General features: G+C 43.5%; 1 protein-coding gene across 3 annotated transcripts in view; it reads left to right on the top strand.

Annotated features, from left to right (window-relative positions):
- Pik3cg (phosphatidylinositol-4,5-bisphosphate 3-kinase catalytic subunit gamma) overlaps positions 1 to 13236 on the top strand; it is a 29562-nt gene that overhangs the window by 14464 nt on the left and 1862 nt on the right. For all 3 annotated transcript variants that reach the window (XM_038337043.1, XM_038337044.1, XM_038337045.1), the window contains exon 10: positions 954 to 1111. In XM_038337043.1, coding sequence (XP_038192971.1) covers positions 954 to 1111 — 158 coding nt within the window. The remainder of the gene's footprint in view (positions 1 to 953; positions 1112 to 13236) is intronic.

A 13236-nucleotide genomic window follows, 5' to 3' on the forward strand; every position in this document is an offset into this window, starting at 1 on the left:
GAGAACTTTCTGGTGAGAGGTAGAAAGAGAGGTTGGGAAGTAAATCCTAGAAACTGGTGATGATGGGAGGTATCAACCATGTCAAATGTTGCAAAAAGATGCTAGAACAAATAACAAAACACATGAAATATCCTCCCGTCTAAGACACTCGAGTCTCTAACTCTCTGAGCCTTACTGGTTCATGCTACTCTAAGAATGGCCAGTAATGACCACCATACTGATGTTCGTATGTGGAATTTGAACACATTTTTATAGTCTTCCAGGCATAGTTGCCAATGCCTGTCAGTCCAACACTCTGGAGACTGAAGGAGGATTGCAAAGTTCAAAGCTAGCCTGTGCTACATACTCTGTCACAGGAATTTTTTAAGAGTAGAGTTTAGGAAAAGCACCAAAGCTTGGAGTGAATTACTTATTCTTTGACAAGGTCATCACAAAAGAATAGTAATTTGTGGATTATAGAAATGATAAAAGACCAAATAAATAAAAACTAACGTGGTTCTGCTGATAGTGATGGTAATAGTGGCAGAACTGACCCCAAAGAGATTCAAAATGGCATTTCTATAGTGCTACTTAAAAGTAAAAACTAAAACCCCTCTTGCTGGATTGGAATACAGCACCAATCTGTCAGTTACATGAAGGACATGGTGTCTCTTAAACATGATGCTCACGTATTAGCTAGACTTTGGTTTACCTGTCTAAGAACACTTTGGAGACAGGTATTTTTTGAACGACATTTGGTACCGTCTAACTAACAAGCCTATCAACAGATATTTGCTGCTGCTGCTGCTTTCACACAGCTGGTAAGACTGGAAATATCAAAAGCTAATATAAAAGAGCATGAAGATGCTTTCACTCAAGGTCATTCATTCCCAACCGCAAAATCGTTTCAAAAAACCAAAATGTCAATAAGCACGTATTCCGTGTATCGATGTCAGGCATTTCCTTCTCTTCAGGAAACCTATTTCACATAGACTTTGGACACATTCTTGGGAATTATAAAAGTTTCCTGGGCATCAATAAAGAGAGAGTGCCATTTGTCCTAACCCCAGACTTCCTGTTTGTGATGGGAACTTCTGGAAAGAAGACAAGCCCACACTTCCAGAAATTTCAGGTATGTGACCCCTGTCTCCCTCACATGTCAATACCAACCAAGCCCACTGTAGAACTCACATCTTTCTCCCCTTATGAGATGACCACTCACTTCGTCCTCCTTACCTCTGTGCATTCCCCCAAGTATACGCAAACCATTGCTTTCAGGGACCTGCTCACTAAAACCAAACAGCAAGCAAAAATGTCCCATAAGGGATGGCCCTGGGTGGTGCTGGTGCTGAGGACAGATTCAAGAAAATACAACCATGGAGATTGAGCTATTCGAGACTATTAGAAGACTCAAACTTCAAGTATGTTTCAGGGCTCACAAACAAGTGTGAGCTTCACTTGCTTTTTGCTACCGTGTGTGCATTTATCATATTACCAACAGGGGATTCTTGTTGCACGGACTGGTTTTGTTGTATGAAGGGTAGTCCCCTTTTCACTGACAGCATGACCACAGGTTCTCCAGTGAGCTCTGGTTCCATCTGCCTGCAAAGAAGCCCCATAGGAGTCTACTTGAGGGTGTTCAGATTCAAACACACAATGAGAACATGTTATACATATAAATTTAATAACTATGAATGAACACAATTCAGAAAAGCTTTAAGTACGTCTGTTTTATAACAATGCAAACACAAATCAGAAGCCATGAGTGATGGCTTAAGAAGTCCCTTTGCCTTGGGTGGTCTGCACATAGCCATCTTCCTTAATGTGCCTTCAACGTAGTTTGATTTGTCTCAGGGACAAGGCTTTTTCTTAAGGTTTCCTTAGGGTCCAGCACGACTCTTGGGTGATGCTGTGAGCCTTGAAGTGCAGGGGAACAGCTACTCACCTGTGCCTGCTGAAACTGGGGCCCTTGATCTGCTGGCTGGTTGTCTGGTTGGTAATGATGACACGCACCCTCTCCGGTCAGATAGTTTTAGGAGTGTAGGCATGCACTTTTCCGCATACGGTCGGCTGGGTTTCAAACAGTTTCCAGGAACAGAACATGTTTCAGGAGGCGGGTGGAAGTATTCCACTATTTAAAGAAGAGAAGGCACTCAGTTTTGCTCTCTTGAGAGTGGAGTTGGTCTGACTAGCTTTGGACAGGACGTGGCAACAGCAAATAGCAGCTTAGTGAGTCAAACAAATGCCTGGATTTCACCTTAGTCGTGGGTATCTTCTTTCCTGTAGAATCACAGCTGCTACCTTTTGCCGGTGAGTGATGTCGTCCCTAGGAGTCTGTCCCTTTGTCCAGCTGCTGCTGATGTCTTTGTGAACCACACAGAGGTCATGTCCCTCCACCAGATCCCAGCAGTTCTCCCCTTTGGCTTTCTTATTGCTTCTGTCACAGTTTTTTTTTTTTTCAATTTAAAAACATTTGGGATGAAAACGTTTTTATAATGAGGAAGCCAGGAGAAGCTCCCTGTCCCTCCCAGCAAAGTTTACTCAATGCAATACCTGAATGGGAAGTTTCTCAAGCCTGTGCTCTTTGGTCTAAGAACATTTCTTCATCCTTTGTGAACCATGAAAGCATCTTTCTTAAGCCCTTAGCCCCTCCCCCTCAGTCACATGGTATCTATAGAGTTTCTATCACCCAAAGCACACTTCGGTGAGTTGTGCTGTAGTCTACACAGCTCTGTTTAGAAGACTGGCCAGCATTTTCACACCTGTGATTATTACCTACATAACAACAACAACACAGGTATCAAAGGGTAACCTTTGTGTCAGACACACTCGAGTATACTTCCCAACTGTGTCCAGGATGACAGTCACTCATTCCTTTAGAGCCTTGCTTTCTTCATCTGTAAAGAAGGAATATGGTCTACTTATGGTTTTTCTAGGTGCTATTTGGTGAGTTAGTATTGTAAAGAGAAACCTTTTATGTAGCTCGCAGTTCTGAAGGTTCCAGACCAAGACCATCAGTCCCATGACACTAGAGGTTCAGCATTATTGCAGTGAAATCGTAGACACAGCAAGACTCCATCACCATTGGTTGATGGTTTATTGACATCAGGCAAATCTTCACACTTTGGAAATGTTTAAAACACTGTTTTTTCAAATGACGTCCGGACAATATATGAAACATGACAAAACAGCCTGTTAAGGTTAAAGAGAGTTGAATCCCCACCTCTACCTGTTTACATCCCTTGCCCCCATTCACCCTCTTCACCCATAGCGAGAGAAAGCTGACCACTGATTCAGGAAATTGTCCACATGCAGAATTTTCAAATCTTCACAAAGATGGGCAACTGAGCCTTATCTTTAACTCTGGACTTGGGCAAATTTTTTTTCTCTTCTTCTTTCTTTCTTCCTTCCTTCCTTCCTTCCTTCCTTCCTTCCTTCCTTCCTTCCTTTCTTTCTTTCTTTCTTTCTTTCTTTCTTTCTTTCTTTCTTTCTTTCTTTCTTTCAAGACGGGGTTTCTCTGTAGCTTTGGAGCCTGTCCTGGAACTAGCTCTTGTAGACCAGGCTGGCCTCCAACTCACAGAGATCCACCTGCCTCTGCCTCCCGAGTGCTGGGATTAAAGGTGTGTGCCACCACTGTCCAGCTGCTTTTCTCTCTTTACTTTTCTTTTCTCCCTTTCTTTTTATTCACACTGATAATTCAGGGCTTGTGTTTCTTTATTTTTGCTTGTTATTGTAAAAGTTCTCAGCTGTGTCTCAGAGTCTGGCGTAAGAAGGCTATCATGTTTAATCAAACTAGGAAGTGTACACATTTGCATTTTGAACTAAAAGTCCCCTTGCTAGTTTTGACCACATGATGAACAACTTGTTAAGCAGGGTGGATAAAAAGCTGACCCACTTTTTGTTAAAAGTGAGGTGAGCTGTCTCTATTTACAACATAAACATGTGAGCCCATGGGACTGGCGAGAGCAATAAGGAACCACAGAGGATGGCATTGCTGAGTCCCACTCTCCTCTGTCCAAACAGCTGGCATAGCCTGGGCTCATATCCATCAGTTACTTCCGGAGTTGGGGGCGGGCATTAGGAATAAGCTGTGATTAGGCAGGGACACAAAACTGAGGCTCACCATTTGGGCCTTCGGGGTAGCCTTCTGCGGGCAGGGGTTAAATATTTTAATGATGACAGTTTCCATCTCTTTTCGACTGAGCGGATATTTTTTTAAACAGTGTTTAGCACATTGGTGACTTGTTTTAGATTGACAGCAAGGACAGAAGTGGAGCGCTGTGCTGAAAGCAGCTTAAGGAGTTGCCCTCATCCTTAAATGCTATTTTATTTCATTATTGTTGTGTGTGTCCACGTCACAGCATGCGTGGAGTTCTGAGGACAGCACCCGGGAGTCAGTGCTATCCTCCCACCGTTACTGGGTTTGGGGGGCAGCACCTTCACGCACTCTGCCATCTCTCTGGTACTCCTTCCGTCGCTCAGGTGCTGTGACTCAGACAAAAGCAGGTCTTGGCTTCACTGCAGAAAGTGTTTGAGGACAAGCAAGTATGAAACAGAGCTGAAGTTTATTAAAGATATTTTCATATAGATTTTAAGCATGGCCATTAAGAAAAAGAAAGGACCTGTAGAGAAAGTAAGACACATCCTGATGTGGGTCTCTCTAAGAGCTGAGCTTCACTGTCTTCATAAGTATATACATATACAATATATACATATACAATATATGCATATGTGTGTGTGTGTGTGTGTGTGTGTGTGTGTGATAGGTGATTCTCAAATTGTTGTGTTCTAAGGCTGCTATGGGACCCCAGGTCACAGGATGACTCCTGAATTGTGTGAGACAATGGGTAAAGAACAAGTCTAAAATCTAGACTCTAGATCATGGGGTGCAGGAAGGTAGGACATCTTCACGGTAAACAAAATCAACAGTCTTGTTTAAGACTCCCAGGAAACATTGGTACAGCAACAAGGCTAAATCCAAACCATGTACTGAGTCTGCAGCCTGGCTCCTTGTTTTGTAAACATAAAATACCTGTGTAGGAAAAGGGCACTGCCCGGAAGCCAGCACCGTTCGCAGCAAGTATTAACTGTGCTGCTATTCCTGTTTGTCATTTAGGGAGAGGTTTCGCTCAGACTCTGGGTGAGAACCACCTGTTTGTTCCCGCGTCCTTGTAATTTGTTCTCTCGTTCTATGCTGCCTCGATATCTCTATATTTTAAATTTCAGCGAATAGCTGTAAACATATAAAACATACAAAATCAAAGGCAAATAATACTTGAATTCCTGTTTATTTTAATAGGAATTGGATTAGCTTTTTTTCTAAGCAGTAATTTTTCGTTAAAAATAAAAGCCAAAAAAATAAACTTTAGGTTTATTCTTTTGTTTTTTTGAGACAAAGTCTCACTGTGTAGACCAGGCTGTCCTAAAATTTGCAGAGCTATGCCTGCCTCTGTCTCCCAAGTGTTGGACTAAAGGCGTGTACCACCATGCCACCTAAAAGCAGATTTCTTTTAAATATCAGACATCTAACCCTCGGCCCATCTTCCAGAGACAATACTGCCAACATTTCAAGATTTTCCAATCATTCATATTTATCTTTTCAAAGGTTGTGGGTAAGTAAGAATTTGCTTTAAATTTAAGGTAAGAACCTAGCAGTGGTGACACACACCTTTAATCCCCAGAACTACAGAAGCAAATGCATACAGATCTCAGTGAGTTTGAGGCCAGCCTGGTCTACAAACCAAGTTCCAGGACAGCAGGGCTATATGGAGAAACCCTGTCTTGAAAAACAGCAACAACAACAACAACAAAAACAAACAAACAAAAAAACCCTAAAAACTAAAAACTTAATGTAAGAAATAGACATGAGTGTTTAGAGCAAAAGAATAATAGGTTTGAGGTCAGCCTAGACTATCTGGACTATTTACTAAGATCCTGTGCATATATATATGAGCGTGTATATGTGTGTGCATGGGTGTTGTGTGTGTGCCTGTGTGTTATGTGTGTGCATGCATGTGTGCGTGCATGTGTGTGCATGTGTGTGTGCATGAGTGTGTGTGAATGTGTGCGTGTGTGTTTTGTGTGTGCCTCTGTATGTCGTGTGTGTGTGTGTGTGTGTGTGTGTGAAGCAAAGCAACCATCTACACCCAGAGATCAGGATGTGGGATACATCCCTATAGGACATATTCAATACAAGTTCATTTGCAAACATGAGCAACTTGATCTCCTACTGTCAGATCTCTGGAGAGGAAAGTGGTCTTTGCACACTGCTGAACTGAGGACGTGTGTTAGATAAAGCATCTAACATCTGGAGAGCCAAACAGGGCTCCTCTGTGCAGAGAAAAGTCTGAGAGTGTCCCTAAAGGCACTTGCCCCTAGATGTCACTGTTAAGAAGCGTTTCCCAGGAAGCCCAGAGCTGGTCACTTGGATTGACACTGGTTGAAGTTTCCTTGCTGCCCTGTTTGGCTTACCTGCCATCTTGGCCCCAAATCAGAGTGCACCAGGCTTCCAGCTGCAAGCACCTGGCCAGTCTCAGGACAGAGCCCGACTCCGGGAGTTGCTGAGAACCTGAAAGTTCTTGACTGAAATCGTGTCTGCAAGAGTCAGGCTGACTGGCTTCTGGGTTGTCTTGACTGTTTCTACCTCAGCATCTCCCCCAGAGACATCTGCTCTAGGAGTGGAAGGCTGACTTCTTGCTTTGCTACTCTGGAAATACAATTGAGCTCCCCAAGTCCAGCCAGAAACATAATGGAGACCTTGCCCTCTGACAGTCTTCTGGGTTGTCATCTCTTACCCCTCCTGAACTTCCTTTCCTTTGCATGGGACATCTGATCCCTGTATATGTCTGTCACCCGCTAACTGGACTCCCCCAGCCTCTTGCCCCATCCTGTTGTTATCGAGCTGTGTTCACCTTGTGTAAGACAGGACATGGACTCAATATGCCCTTACTAAATCCCTGCTGCGTGTGCTTCGGGGCCCTGGGCCAGGCCAGTGTTGTTCTTGAAAGGCTAAGGGGTCTGCCCAGCTTAATCCCCTTCAAATATAACTGCTCTCCACGTCCTTATAATTTAAAAGCAGTGAATCTTGCCCAAGACCTAACTTGGCTTCTGCACAGGAAGCTTTTGGCCATCTCACGTGGGCAGATCATCTGAAGTGTGTTGAATATTGTGCTGAGCACAGGTGATTCTAAGCAAAGGCACAGCAGGTTCAGAAGGCAGACTGGCACCACTCCGTGCCAAGGGACACTTTGTGTGAAGATTTCAGTGAGAGTAATGTGCAGAGGGAACAATGAATCCTTCCTATGAGATAGAAGAGAGCTGTAAGGAAGCCTCTAAAGATGAATTCAATTTCATCTTATCTGGTAGATACAGGGAGAGGAAGGAACATCCAAGCAGAAAAAAAACATCATGAGCAAGTACACACAATGAGTATTTAGGAACAAAAAGTACAACTGCCCAGACAGGGTGCAACATAGGTCTCTGTGGAGTGAGCATTGAAATCTGAGTCAGGAAAGGAAATGTGCATCGGTTGAAACAGGGCTCTGGGTGGATAGGGAGGGAAAGAGCCGAGCAAAGCAAAGTCACTTGGAACGCAATTGGTTAAGAATGAATTACCGTAATTAATACCCAATATAGGTCAAGTAAGAGAGGACAAGTGTGCCTGTTACATTAGAAGTACAGAGCTGGCAATGTATTCCTCTTGGGATTTCTCACTCTGGCCAGTTAACTAGGTCAGCTTAGCCTCTTCCACCCCAGTGTGAAGACAGAGTACTTCCCATCTCTCCAAGGAAAATGCATGCAAAAAGGGTAAGAGTTTGAATATGTTGATATGGTATCTCCCTCAGACAAAGGAGGCTTTCATATTCTTAGGACTTTTTTATCTGTTGAATGTAACCTGGAAAATATACAAATATAAGACTGGAGGCATGGCATTGGAACACCCATTAAACCATTTATGGGTTATTCCGCCCATATAGAATGTTACTCAACACCCAAGATATTAGAGCCCTAGTGTTCTTAAACGCTACTCAACATGTCAACAAAGTATTCCTCTAAATGTTCAGTTTCTTGTAAAGGTTGGCTGTGTCTACTGTAGTAACACTATGAGGTATGTGTTTTGTTATCTTCCAAGTATGCTTAATCCTCTGGGGAAATTTCCATTGGTCTCAATTTCTTCAAAAGCACTGATTCTCATAAAGAGGTTTTGTTTTGTTCTGTTCTTTTTTTAACTTCTCCAAGTTGGATAAAGAAGTGGATCGAACTGTCCCTTTAGCCAGAGATGAAGTTGAAGATTACTCTGTGTAAATATTGGGATCTGTGGGAGTTTTTGTGTTGCTGTTGTTGTTGTTTGCTTTCTGTGGCCTCTTGTGAATTCTTCCCCTGTTTCATATACCCTTGTTATGTTATTTTTACTTTATATCCAAATAGATGACCTCAAATCTTTTTAGTACAAGACTGAAAGATACATCCACAACACAGAGAAGAGACAGAAGAGACAGACAGACAGAGAGGCCATTATTTTTTTAATAATTTATTTTTTATTTTATGTACATCGGTGTTTTGCCTGCATATATGTCTATGTGAGGGCATTGCATCCACTGGAACAGGAGTTACAGACAGTTGTGAGCTGTTATGTAGGTGCTGGGAATTAAACCTGGGTCCTCTGGAAGAGCAGCCAGTGCTCTTAACTGCTGAGCCATCTTTCCAGCCCCAAGAGAGGCCAGTCTTAATACAGACTAAAAGGAAGCAATTATAGCCTTTGTACACCTAATTAATTTTTATCTAAATATTTGAGAGACAATGGTATATCCATATCCCTGGCAAACAGCTTGTTTGAGAATCATGTTCACATCCATAAATATGAAACTACTAATTCTATCTCAATAAATGAACAGCCAAGGGCCAGACACTTCCTCTGCTCAGCCTCACCACAGAGTGCTTCTCCCTGCATTGTCAGGTCTTCGAATCAACAATCTTCTCTGGTTTATCATATAAACCAGATATAGAGATGTCCTAAGAATGCTGGCTAGCCAATGCATTGACCTATATTTTAAAACTTATGTATCGTGTGCCTTGGCCTGAACTATTTTTCTTCTCCACTGTGTCCCCTTGGCAGGCAGAAACAACATTTTTTTTTTGTTCAGTGATGAATATTTGTCAGTTTTTCTCTTCTCCCTCCCGCAGCCTCAGAGCCTCACCCCTGAAGTTTCTGTTTGGTAGTTTCAACATTACTTTATTTTTTACTTCGGCGAACATGTACAGTTCATGCAGAGGAGAACGCAGGGTTTGCGTTGTTAGGAAAAGTATCCATATGACCTTGAGCAGCCTAGAGTTACTCTTCAGGGGTTAAGAATTAGTTGATGGCATCTATAAAATTAGCTGGTTTAAATCGAGGCAAGGTTTGGGTCCTGACATGGTAATGAATTCCTTTGTTTCTAAGATGTGTGGAGGTGGCAGTCTATGAAAACATTTCTTTCTTTCAGGCCTTGGATGCTACAATTAAGGCATTTAAACCACAATGAAATTAAGAGCACATGTACTATGCAGGCTCAACCCATTTATTAGCTACTAAAGGAGAGTTCTCCGCTAATGTCCTCAGTGGAAATGGAATGTTTTCCACTTAAAGAGGCTCCTGAAACCAAGTGCCCTAGTCAGACTCTCTCCCTTCCTCACCCAGTAGCACACGGGTTCTCACAGGCTGTTAAGAAGAACAGTGTCTGAGCCCTGGGGGAGAAAAAGTTCACTTTCAACAGCCGTGACTTCTGTGTTCTGGGTTTTCCCCTGAGCTCCCCAGCCACATCCTTGTAGCTGCTCAAGCCGCAGTCCTCTGGGCTGAAGCAGTGTGACCAGGACAGCTCACAAGCATTGCCACTGAGTACAAATACCGGAAATGAAACTTCTGGGGCTGGTGTGGATGGAGCAGTACCCAACTGTGACCCCCAAAGCAAAAGAATCACCTGTAAATGACCAGTGTGTGACATCCTATGTACCCTTCCTCGGGGGGTCGGAGTGAAAACAGCCTCTCCCATACGTGTTGTTAAAAAAAAAAAAAAAACCGTAATCACCCACTCACACCCTCCAGCCACTAACTCTCGATTGTCTAAAGAATCATTTTGGACAGATGGTCTGCATAAGAAACTGATGCCCTCAGCACTGAGGAGTGCGTTCAATGACGCAAGTCCTCTTAAATCTCACCACGGCCCTATGAAATGGCTATTGCTGTTACTATTGTTCTCATCCTGCAGATGAGAAGCTAAATGACTTCCCTGATTGTTAATATAAAGCCAACATTTGAGTTCCTACAGCTAGGTGTGACTCTGTTAGCCAGCATTCCGCTCTACCTTCAACATAGAACAGTTAACATCTGCTCTCAAGTATCAAGCCCAGGCAGCCAAGTAGGGTACATGCAGTTAATTTTGGGGAAGAGGTTTCTCTCTCATAGAAGAGCCGGATGTGAAAGTCAGAACTACTCAAACAAGCTAGAACTAACAAGAATCATACACATAGGCCGGAATGCACCTCAGTGCTACAGTGCCTACCAGGCCTGAATAAGGCTCTGAGTTCCCTCTTCAGCACCCACGAGAAGATGCTAACTCATCAGGGTGGGGTGGACTTCAAGAGAAGCAAGACAGAAGCTCCTTTCCCTTCGTGTATCTCTTTGGGCACAGGGACAGTTGAATCTACTTATCATCCCCCGAAAGTGCTTGCTGAGCACCTATGGCTTGGTGTGACAATAACTTTGCCTGGGGTTAATTTCCCTCCTTGAAAATATTTCATTAAAAAAAAAAAGATTGACCCCGCAGTGGGCTCACAAGCAGGAGATTTGCCTGGAGCCCCCAGTGTATAGAAGGATAGAAAATAATTAAAAATCAGAACAGACTCTGGTTCCAAATCAAGAGACGTCTCCCGATGTCTGTGTGAAAATCGCAAGAGTTGGCAAATTAATGAGACTGTAGCCTGAGGTGAAGTCTGCACTTAGCCTCTGTAATTACTAAGAAACCGGAGATGCCTCAGTGGGTTGGATGAGCAAAGAAAATGATTTCCGGACACCAGTGGCATCATTTAGAATGTAAAAGCGCTAATGTACTGGAGCTGCTGCCAGGGGACAGTTGAAATCCGGGCTGCAGCTGGGACAGCCCAGACAGGCTTTAGGGACTGCGTTAGCCTCCTCCTTCATGATGGGCAGAAAAGAGCTTCAGAGTTCTGATGGGAATGAAAGGGGCTGACACACCCTGCACCCTCAGTCTAGGTGGTCTCTGTGCCTGTGTTTTGTAGAAACTGCCTTACTTGTATCCAAATGAGCTGGTGGCTTTACGTCCTGTAACATGTCTACCCCCTCCACGGTCCATCCTGATACAGGCCTGACCTCTATTATCATTGTGGTTTCTGTGCCACATGCAAATGATACAGTGTTGTGGTTTGAGACTGAAAAGCCCCCCATCCGCATGGGTCTGAACACTGAGCCCCAGGTAACAGCACTATTGGGGAAGTTGTGGAACCTCAGGACACATAGAGGACACGTCACAGGCTCTATGAAGATTATAACTGCTTCTGATTCCAGACTGAGTTCTCTGCTTCCTGTCTACTGCGATGTGCACAAGTAGCCACCTCCAGCCCGCTGCACTCTTTCCTGCCGTGTTAGACTAGCACCCTGTGAAGCCACGACCCAACAAATCCTTTTCTCCTGCAGGCTGCAGACCTTTCTCACAGTAATGAGTGAGAGTAAATAATAGATACAGACAAAGCCATCTTGTGCTAATTGACGAAGATGGGAAGATGGTGCATATGATCTTTCGTTCCTTCTTTCCTTCCTTCCTTCCTTTTTTCCTTCCTTCCTTCCTTCCTTCCTTCCTTCCTTCCTTCCTTCCTTTTGGTTTATTTATTTATTTATTAGATTTAAAAAAAATACCAATCCAAATTCCCACTCCCTCTCCTCCTCCCATTCCCTCTACTCACCCTCCCACCCCACCCCCATCTAATCCTAAGAGATGGTAAAGCCCTCTTTGCTTTGTGGAAGGCCCAAGACCCTCCCTACTACATCTAGGCTGAGCGAGGTATACATCCAAAGAATAGGATCCCAAAAAGCCAGTACATGCAGTAGAGATAAATCCCAGTGCCATTGTTATAGGCCCCTCAATCTGCCCCAGCCATACAACTGTCAACCACATTCAGAGGGACTAGTTTGGTCCTATGCTTGTTCCTTCCCAGTCCCGCTGGAGCTAGTGAGCACAGGTAAACTGTTTCAGTGGATGAACCCTTCATAGTCTTGACCTCTTTGGTCATATTCTCATTCCTTCCACTCTTCAACTGGACCTTGGGAGCTCAGTCCAGGGCTCCGATGTGGGTCTCTGCCTCTGTTTCCATCAGTTGTTGGACGAAGGTTCTATGGTGATATTTAAGATAATCATCAGTCTGACTACAGGGCAAGGCCAGTTCAGACACCCTCTCCTCTATTGCTTAGGGTCTTAGCTGGGGTCATCCCTGTGGGTTCTTGGGCATATTTTTAGAGCCAAGTTTCTTGCTAACCCCATAATGGCTCCTTCAATCAAGATATCTCTTTCCTTGCTCTCATATCTGTTCTTCCTCCTTCTCAACTATCCCATTCCCACAAGTTCTCCTCAACCCCCTTTCTCCCCTTCCTTCTAACCCCCTGCCCCCCATGCTCCCAATTTTGTCAGGCAATCTTGTCTGTTTCCAATTTCCAGGGGTTCTGTATATGTTTCTTGGGGGGGTCACCTTATTACTTAGTTTCTTGAGTTAGGATCTCATTCTAAGTCAGGCTTCCCTGGAACTTACTCTGTAACCTAGGCTTACCTCAAACTCACCCTGATCCTCCTGCCTCAGCCCCCAGAGTGCTGGGATGACAGGCATAAGTTACTGTGCTTGGCTAGCCATCAATTTTTAAAACCATACTCTTTCACTGTGTTAAAATTTTTAAATTCATTCAACAATTTAGAAAATCAGATGGTGAAAAGCAAATTTATCTGTTTTTTTTAATACAACAAAGTATAAAAAAGTAAATATGAGCACTAGCTAAATTCAACACATTTCCTGCATTTGGGAGATTTCATTAGCTCTTGGCAAACATTGCTTTCACTTACATAAAGTTCATTGATTCCAATATGGTATTCAAAAGTGACTCACGCCTCTTTAGGTAGGACAAGTGTTTCTACCCTTGATCTCCTATGAAAGAACTTGAATCTGAACGGCACCCTAACAAACAGCATGAGACTTGTCTGAACCAGTCGCTTGTCCTTG

This window comes from Arvicola amphibius, chromosome 7, assembly GCF_903992535.2.
Source record: "Arvicola amphibius chromosome 7, mArvAmp1.2, whole genome shotgun sequence".
NCBI lineage: Eukaryota > Metazoa > Chordata > Mammalia > Rodentia > Cricetidae > Arvicola > Arvicola amphibius.